This window comes from Triticum aestivum, chromosome 2B (genome assembly GCF_018294505.1).
Source record: "Triticum aestivum cultivar Chinese Spring chromosome 2B, IWGSC CS RefSeq v2.1, whole genome shotgun sequence".
Lineage (NCBI taxonomy): Eukaryota > Viridiplantae > Streptophyta > Magnoliopsida > Poales > Poaceae > Triticum > Triticum aestivum.
In genome coordinates this window covers 579,819,244-579,828,598 of record NC_057798.1, presented here as the reverse complement: position 1 = coordinate 579,828,598, position 9,355 = coordinate 579,819,244, and the positions used below count along the sequence as shown (strand labels likewise).

The window sequence follows — 9,355 nt, the reverse complement described above, 5'->3', positions numbered from 1 at the left end:
TATTTTACTTTGACCGTCAAAAAAAAGAGAGATAGAAACGAAGAAACAAAAAAAGAAAAAGAAAATGGGCCGTCCCAGTCAGGGGCACCGCTGTGCGACGCGCCCGCAATTCGCCCCAATGGACTTTGCCAACAGAATATTGTACGTCTTTTTTTGAGGGAAGAATATTGTACGTCTTTGTAGGCAGCAAAATACGTACGTAATCGAGAGTCTGTCTGATTCCCAAATTCTGAAGGTGGGCCTTACTTGAGTTTCTATTTGTAGGCGACTAGGAGGAGGCGTTCCGACTTGATTTGCCTCGTGGCCAACCCGAGATATATAATATAGGGGATCACACAATCAATTCCCCACCTCTCGAAAAATAAAAAGATAACCACGGACGACGATGGGATCCTTCTTCTCTTCCCCCGGTGCTGACCCCGACGCCGACGCCGACGCCGTCGACTTCCCTTCCTTTGATCGCCAGAGAAAACAGTGAGAATTCCGTCTTAATTTATTTATTATACTTCCATATGTTCCTCTCTCTCTCTCTCTCTATATATATATATATATCAATTTAGTTTAGTTACGACTGAATTGAATCTACATATCGTAGTACTTTTGTTCGTGTGTCCATGCATGTTAACGTATATATTTGGTGACAGTGAACGTGATGCCCTCGCTGCCAACATGTACACCATCTTTGCCCTCGGCCATTACAACTCCAGGAACCCGGTACGTATTTTATGTCATGGAATCCCCCATTTGGATATACTCCTCCATATATGGCCTAATGCGTAATTTAAGATTTACTTTGACCATCAGTAAGATCACTAACTATATGTTTGTGTGTGCGCGCGCAGGATGCTATGTTCTATCCTGCTGCGGAGCCCATGGAAGTGCCCAGGGCCGCCTGCGTCGGCTTCAGGCAGGACTTCTGGTACCATGTCGGCTTCTGGGCCCGACGGAGGGATGCCACTGACGACAATGAACAAAAGTACTTCTTCACCGAGCTGCGGTTCGAGCGCCGGTCTAGACGGCTGGTGGTCGAGACATGCACTCTCTTAGGTAACTTACATAATCTATCTAGTTCCTCCAGATTAACTAGTTGTATGCATGCATGTTAATTCCATTTATGTATGTGTGACATGTGACAGAAAAGCCGATGTGCCGCTTCAAGAGTAGGTGCGCGTTCTGCCCGGATAGATTCCAGATCCTGCACCCGAGTGATGCTGAAGAGTTTACTTGTGGGAAGAAGAGGCACAAAAAAAAGTTTTTCAGGGAGAGAAATATGCTCGGAAGGCCTTTCATGCTTAGATAAACACGCTAAACTTAGCTAAGCACTGTTTTGTCACCTTGTACTGTATATTGCTTGTTCAGTTTATTGTTTATGAGAGTTGAAAAAACGTAAGATAGCGTTGACGTTACTACCGGATTACTTTTTGGTTGTTGTATACTTCACCAATGCTCAAGACTGATCCCGCTATTAGTATTGATGGGTTGGGCCAACATGTGTCTGATTTTTTATATGATTTCATGTGAAATAACCATTCCACGCCCCCAGCTTGCAGTCCCACTGCCTCTCCCGCGCCTTCTCCTCACCCACCGGCGACGAAATCGACATTTAAGCCGCTGGTGATTAGCCCCGTCCTGTCACCGCCAAGGTCCATTTGCTTCCCAATGAATGCGCAAGCTCTGCCGGAACTGCTTTTCTTGCGAGATGAAGATTTTGATAAAGACTTTGAGGATTCCTTCTTCTTGTCATCAGAGTCATCATCTCTGCTAGACTTCTTCTTCTTTGACCCCTTTTTCGAGAGAGGGTAGTTAGTGATGTAATGGCCTGGCTTTTTGCATTTGTGGCATGTTCTCTTGTCGTAGTCTCAAGCAGAAGCTTCTCCAGTGTTCTTCGAGTCATACTTTGAAGACTTTCCAGGGTGATTTCTCCTGGAAAGCTTCTGGAATTCTCTCACAAGCATTAGCCAGCTCTCTGCCAGTTTACTCAGCACCATTAGTAGTGCAGTCAGATGCTTCTTCCTCAGATGAAGAGATTGCCTTGGCCTTTGCCTTCAGAGCGAGGTCGTCCATAGCTAGGACCATACATATCTCTCTTCTTAGCTGCTGAAATTCATGAGTATTGAGCCTCTCAAGAATATCTGCCAGATCAAGTGCTTTGTAATCAGGACACTCTTGAATCATCAGGGCTAAGGTGTCAAAGGAACTATCCAGTGACCTCAGCAATTTCTTCACAACCTCATGATCAGTGATGTCAGCAGCACCGAAAGCTTGAAGCTCATTGGAGATATCGGTGAGGCGATCGAAAGTCTGTTGAATATTTTCATTGCCGAGTCTTCTAAAGCGGTTGAAGAGATTGCGGAGCACATCAACACATGAGTCATGCTATGTGGAAGTGCCTTCATTGACCTTGGAAAGCCTGTCCCAGATAAGCTTTGCAGTTTCTAGAGCACTCACATAGCCATACTGTCCTTTGTTGAGATGTCCACATATGATGTTCTTCGCTTGAGAGTCGAGTTGCTTGAATCTCTTCACATCAGCAGTGTTGATACTAGGAGCAATATCGGGAACGCCGTTCTCAACGACGAACCAGAGGTCGTTGTCAGTTGCCTCAAGGTGCATGCGCATCTTGTTCTTCCAGTAAGGATAGTCTATGCCATCAAAGATGGGGCACACAGCGGATACCTTGATCATACATGCGGTCGACATAACTAAAACTCCAAGTGGTTAAACCAAAAGCACACAGAACAAGAGAGTACCTTGCTCTGAAACCAATTGAAAGCGCGGATTAACTCCTAGAGGGGGTGAATGGGAGATTTCTTAAATTCGTCAAACTCCGAGGAATTTGACAAAAATCGGAGTGAAGAAATAGATGCTCAATCACTATGTCTCTGGGTTTTTCCTCACTTAGAATTCTCTCAAAGTCGACAGAGGACGGGTTGCTCTCCTATGACAAGTGTCAAGTTCTCTCGGAGCAGCCAACCAACATGTGGTTGTGAGGGGCGGCCATTTATAGCGAGGGGTCAACCCGACATGAATTGTCACAAATGTCCTTCTGTTATTCGACCGTTGTCAGGATAAGGATCCACTCGACAGCTGGCCCGTGGCACATCAATGGTCAGAATTTGAACTCTCAAATTCACCGAGGCACTCAATTTCCTCACTTTTAGGCAGATCACACTGGCAAAATCCAAACTCCTCAGTGTGACCAAATTCTTCAGTGACCAGATGAACTTCGTCACTGTCGCTAGCAATTTCGTCAGCTGTATTGGAGATTTCCAAAGGCTTCACTCGAAGCGGCTAGGGTAGTATAGGTTTGAGCATCACTTTGGAAATGTGAAATATGTTTCACCTTGACCCCCTTTAATAGTATGGTTTTTCCTATGACTCAAATAAGATGAAAGAAACTACGAAAACAAAAGTCTTCAAGGTTCAAAGTCTGCACATCAATTTCTTCAAAGTGCGTACCAGTTTGATCACCAATTTCTTCACTTGAAAATATATATTTTTAGGGGTCCTCTTCCATGTGTTAAACCAAATCTTCCGGGACTATAACTCATGTGGACACTCACAAACACATTAGTCCCTCAACCTATTTGTCTTCAATACTCCAAAACCACTAAGGGAGAACTTGATGCACTTACAGTCGTGCGCTTGCCTAAACATAAGAAGACCATTCATTGCGAATGGATCTTCGAAAGAAAGGAGGGTTTGTCTCCTAGTGAGCCTGCGAGGTTTAAGGCAAGGTTAGTGGCTAAGGGCTTCAGTTAGATACCAGGTGATGACCCACAAGTATAGGGTATCAATCGTAGTCCTTTCAATAAGTAAGAGTGTCAAACCCAATGAGGAGCTGAAGGAAATGACAAGCAGTTCTCAGCAAGGTATTTTCTGCAAACACTGAAATTATCGGTAACAGATAGTTTGGTGGCAAGGTAATTCGTAACGGGTAACAAGTAACAAGTGTTACAAAGGTGCAAGAAGATGGTCCAATCCTTTTTATGGCAAAGGACAAGCCTGGACAAACTCTTATATGATGTAAAGCGCCGCCGAGGACACATGGGAATTATCGTCAAGTTAGAATTCATTATGCTCATATTATTCGCGTTCGCTACTTTGATAATTTGATATGTGAGTGGACCGGTGCTTGGGTGCTGTCCTTACTTGGACAATCCTCCCACTTATGATTAAACCCTCTTGCAAGCATCCGCAACTACGAAAGAAGAATTAAGATAAATCTAACCATAGCATAAAACATGTGGATCCAAATCAGCCCCTTACGAAGCAACGCATAAACTAGGGTTTAAGCTTCTGTCACTAGCAACCCATCATGTACTTACTACTTCCCAATGCCTTCCCCTAGGCCTAAATCATGGCGAAGGGTCATGTAGTCGACATTCACATTACAACACTAGAGGAAAGACAACATGCATCTCATGAAAATATCGAACGAATAGCAAATTCACATGATTACTTATAACAAGACTTCTCCCATGTCCTCAGGAACAAAAGTAACTACTCACAAAGCATGTTCATGTTCAAGATTAGAGGGGTAATAAATTTCATTAAGGATCTGAACATATGATCTTCCACCAAGTAAACCAACTAGCATCAACTACAAAGAGTAATTAACACTACTAGCAACCTACAGGTACCAATTTGAGGTTTTGAAGCAAAGATTGAATAGAAGTGATGAACTAGGGTTTCAGATGAGATGGTGCTATTGAAGATGTTGATGAAGATTGATCCTCTCATGATGTGAGGATCGATTGGTGCTGATGATGGCTTCGATTAGCCCCTCCCGGAAGGAAGTTTCTCCAGCAGAATTGCTCCGTCAAAGCCCTAGATTGCTTCTACCCAGGTTCTGCCTCGAGACGGAAGCTCTTCGTCCCGAAAGCCTTCTCGTGATTTTTTCTAGGTCAAAATGCTTCATATAGCAGAAGATGGGCATCAGAGCCTGGCCAGGGGGCCCACAAGCTCAGGGGGCGCCCCCCAGGCTTCTGCCCACCTGGTGGCCCCCCTTCTGGTACTTATTCACCCAATATTTTTTATATACTCCAAAGCAATTCTCCGTAAAGTTTGAGGACATTTGGAGTTGTGCAGAATAGGTATCTTAGATTTGCTCCTTTTTAGTCCGGAATTCCAGCTGCCGGCATTCTCCCTCTTGATGTAAATCTTGTAAAATAAGAGAGAAAAGGCATAAGAATTTTATCCTAAAGTGTAATAGCAACCCATAATGCAAAAAATATCACCATAAAAACATGATGCAAAATGGACGTATCACCAGGTATTGATTATAATGATGTGTTCTCTCCAATTGTCAAGCATCGTTCCATTCTTGCATTTTTGGTATTATTGCTATGCATGATCTTGAGCTTGATTAGTTAGATGTCTAGGCTTCTTTTCTGCATGGTGAATTGGACGAGGAGATTTACATGGACCAACCGGAAGGTTTCATAGTGCCTGGTAAGGGGAAATTTGTTTGCAAGTTAAAGAGGTCCCTATATGGTTTGCAACAGTCTCCGAGACAGCGTTATAAAAGGTTTGATTCATTTATGATAGCACATGGATTTAAGAGGTATGCATTTGATAGTTGTGTTTAGACTAAATTTGTTGATGGATCACCTATATACTTGTTGTTAATGTAGATGGTATGTTGATTGCTTCCAAGGGCAAGAAATAGATCAATATATACTTTAAAGGCATAGTTAAGTAGTAAGTTTGAGATGAAGGATCTTGGTGCTTCTAAGAAAATTCTAGGTATGGAGATTACAAGGGGACAAAAATTCTGGTTTGTTATTTCTTAGTCAGCAGAGTTACATTAAGAAAGTTCTTCATCGTTTTAACATGCATGATGCTAAGTCAGTAAGCACTCCCATTGCTCCTCATTCCAAATTATCATCCTCTCATTGTCCTAGTAATGATGAAGAGTTTGAGTATATGTCAAGAGTTCCACATTCCAGTGTTTTTGGTTCTTTAATGTATGTCATGGTGTGTTCTAGGCCTGGTTTGTCTTTTGCAATGAGTTTGATCAGTCGATACCTTCATGGTACTTTTCCAGGTACATTGGAACATTGGAAGGCTATTCAGTGCATTTTCAGGTACCTTCGTGGCACTTCCGATGCTTGTTTGAAATTCGTCAGGACTGGTGAGGGACTAGCTGGCTATATGGATTCAGATTCTGCTTTCAGCGATTTGGACAAGAGGAGGTCCCTTACAGGTTATGTGCTCATAGTTGGTGGTTGTGCCGTGAGTTGGAGGGCAACATTGCAGCCAGTAGTTGCCCAGTCTACCACTGTAGCAGAATACGTTGCTATTGCAGAAGCACGTAAAGAATCAGTTTGGCTGAAAGGTTTGTATGCTGAGCTTTGTGGAGATAATTCTTGCATTAACTTGTTTTTTGACAGTCAGAGTGCCATATACCTCACTAAGGATCAGATGTTCCATGAGAGAACAAAGCACAATGTTGTCAAATATCATTATGTCAGAGACATTGATCAGATGTTCCATGAGAGAACAAAGCACATTGTTGTCAAATATCATTATGTCAGAGACATTGTTGAGCAAGGTAAACTAAAGGTATGCAAGATTAGTTGGTATAACTCATTATAATCAAAGCTAGTTCCTGTTGCTAAGTTTGAGCTTTGCTCAGACTTAGTTGGTATAACTCATTAGCCCTAGTAGCTGTTTGGCACCGAAAGTGTTTTATTTGTTGTTCAGGGAGGAGGTTCTCATTCATGCTACAAGATGGAATTTGTCTCAAGGTGGAGTTTGTTATGTTATGCTTCAAATTCAAGTATAAAGAGAAAGGCTAACTTATGACGAGCGAGCGGAGCGAGGCCCGTCGTCTATAGGCTTGGGCCGATCAGTATTGACCTAGGTCACATGTGTTATATATACCTCTTTTAAGCCGCCGCATGAGATAAGTTGATCAGTTGTAAGTCCTCGACGTTTGTAACCTTCCCTGATATAGTGAAGTTTGGCTGGTGTCGTGGTTCTAAGTCTGACAGTAGAATGGGGGGGGGGGTAGGTATGGAGAGGCAAGATCCTAGCTATGGAGTAGTTGTGAAGACACAGGATATACGAGTTCAGGCCCTTCTCAGAGGAAGTAATAGCCCTACGTCTCGGAGCCCGGAGGCGGTCGACTGGATTATGTCTGTATAGGTTACCAGAGTGCGAACCCTTTACACTGAGGAGGGGGTGGCTTATATAGTGTCCGCCAAACCCCTCCGGCCCTCAGTAATGTAGGGTTTAAAGTACATTAAGTCTAGGCATTACGGGTAACGTCTTACATAAAGTGTTCTAAATGCCATAAAGACTACTTAATTACAGACCGTTTGGATGCAGAGTGGCTCTTGATCTCCTGGTGGTCGAGTGTGTCTTCATGGTCGAGTCCTTCGAGTTGGTCGAATGAAGTCTCTCTTGGTCGACTGGAAGGCAGTTTCTTCTGAGGATGTCCTTGGGTAGGGTACTTAGATCAGGTCTATGACCCTACCCTAGGTACATGGCTTCATCATTAGCCCCCGAATGGATCGAGGTTTGAGTGAGGAAGGAGTTGATATTATTTCCGACCTGTCTTTGTGTTCTGGGTATGTATCGTCTTGGACCAATAATCTCTTGTTGATGATAGCAACTCTTATTTCAGTCGCCTTGATCCATTCCTTTCTTAAGTCGAGTGAACTTTTGCACTTGATAAACTTCCGAGCGACGGATCGCAGGAAATCCATCATCTGACAGATTGATCTGCTGTTCAGCGGATTTCGTGGGATCCGAATTTTGGGGAGCGCGCGAAGCGGGGCGGACCGCGGCGCTCGGATGGGATAGAACATAGATGCCTCGATTTCTGCGCCATCTTTTTCGCCACGTATCACGTGTGCGCAACTGTTTCGGGATGTGATAGGATTACCCAGGCCCATTTGTCATCCACTCGGAAACGGCTCTATAAATGTGCCCGCGAGGGTTTTTGAACAGTACTTCTCCAATCCTCCTTCCATCCTCTCCACCTCCGCCCGCATCGCCTGCTCCCGCCTCTGCCTAACCACCCCTTGTGCGCTTCGATGGCAGCAATGGTGAAGGAGAAGATGGCAGCTCTGGAGCGTGCGAAGAAGGCGACGGTGACGGGGAAGGCGAAAGGGAGAGTGACTAGCCGGGGAGGATCCTCGTCCAGGTCCCGCCTGCCGCAAGTCTGGGTCCAAGGGGATTGGATCCGGTCGACCATCACCGAGACGGATCTCGCTGAGATGACCAACGAGGGTTTGATCCCCCACGGAGCAGCGAGGCTCCCGGGGAACGAGTGGCATCCGCAGCCGCAGGAGGGTGAGTGCGTCCTTTTAGCTACTCACGTCGACCGTGGATTTTCTCTGCCTCTGAGTGCTTTCTTCCGTGGTTTCTTGAATTTATTTGGGGCGCAACTCCACCACTTCAATCCAAACTCCATCGCCAACCTTGCTGCCTTCGTGTCCATGTGCGAGAACTTCCTGGGCTACCGACCGCACTGGGGTCTGTTCAAGCACATATTCACTTGTCGTTCTCAGACAGTGAAAAAGACGAGTCCAGACGACGATAAGACCAAGGTCATTCAGATGTGTGGCGGTCTGGGGATTCAGATGAGGAACAAGAGCACCTTTCCGACCATGACCCTCCCGGAGTCGGTCAGAGGCTGGCGGTCGACTTGGTTTTACTGCCAAGACGAGTCGACGCTGGGGCAGTCGAGTGGTCTTCCTCCGTTTTCTATGGACCGAGTGAACAAGCCCTCATCTCTGAAAGTGCTCCCTGAGGAGAAAGCCCAAGTGAAAATGTTGATGGAACGTGTAATTCAGCTAGTTCGGGAAGGAGTGACGGGCATGGACCTTCTGGAGGTCTTCCTTAGGCAGCGCATCCAGCCACTTCAGTACCGGGGCCACCCAATGTGGCTATACTGTGGAACCGAGGACGAAACTCGGGTTCATCGAGAGGTAGTCGACGATGCCACACTGGAGAGGTGGATGGACGCAATCACAGGGAATAAGGACAACCCTCGGGGGGCCAGAAGGATCCCGCCACTCGACAATACATATACTCCAGACTCGGTACCTCCACTTTATCTTCATTCGTAGTCTTGTTGTACTCATTCTGCCTTTGCTGTAAATTGGTCGATTGATATTCGTTTTGTTGACTGTCAGGCCATCACTGATTTATACTCGATGCCGAATGGAGCTCAGGCGCCGACTGAAGAGGGGGAAGGAAGTGGAGGCGAAAGCCAGGAGGAATGGGATTCTGATGCTGCTGATGACGATGACGGTGATGATGCTGATGAGGAGGAAGAAGAGGGGGAGGAGGAGGAAGTTGTACCGCCTCGTGCGGAAAGGTGATCGAAGCTCATCCATGA

The 9,355-nt window shown here is 45.4% G+C and overlaps 1 protein-coding gene across 1 annotated transcript; it reads left to right on the top strand.

Annotated features, from left to right (window-relative positions):
• The first annotated feature begins 385 nt into the window (after positions 1-385).
• On the top strand, positions 386-1,300 carry LOC123039306 (uncharacterized). The gene is made up of 4 exons (XM_044462523.1): positions 386-474; positions 645-718; positions 805-1,047; positions 1,137-1,300. Exons 1-4 carry the CDS (start codon positions 386-388, stop codon positions 1,298-1,300), a joined length of 570 nt encoding a protein of 189 aa, XP_044318458.1.
• Positions 1,301-9,355: the final 8,055 nt, after the last annotated feature.

Coding starts and splice junctions, on each gene's coding strand:
- LOC123039306 (XM_044462523.1), top strand. CDS start 386: ATGGGATCCTTCTTCTCTTCCCCCGGTGCTGACCCCGACGCCGACGCC. Junction 475..644: donor TTTGATCGCCAGAGAAAACA/GTGAGAATTCCG, acceptor ATTTGGTGACAG/TGAACGTGATGCCCTCGCTG. Junction 719..804: donor CAACTCCAGGAACCCGGTAC/GTATTTTATGTC, acceptor TTTGACCATCAG/TAAGATCACTAACTATATGT.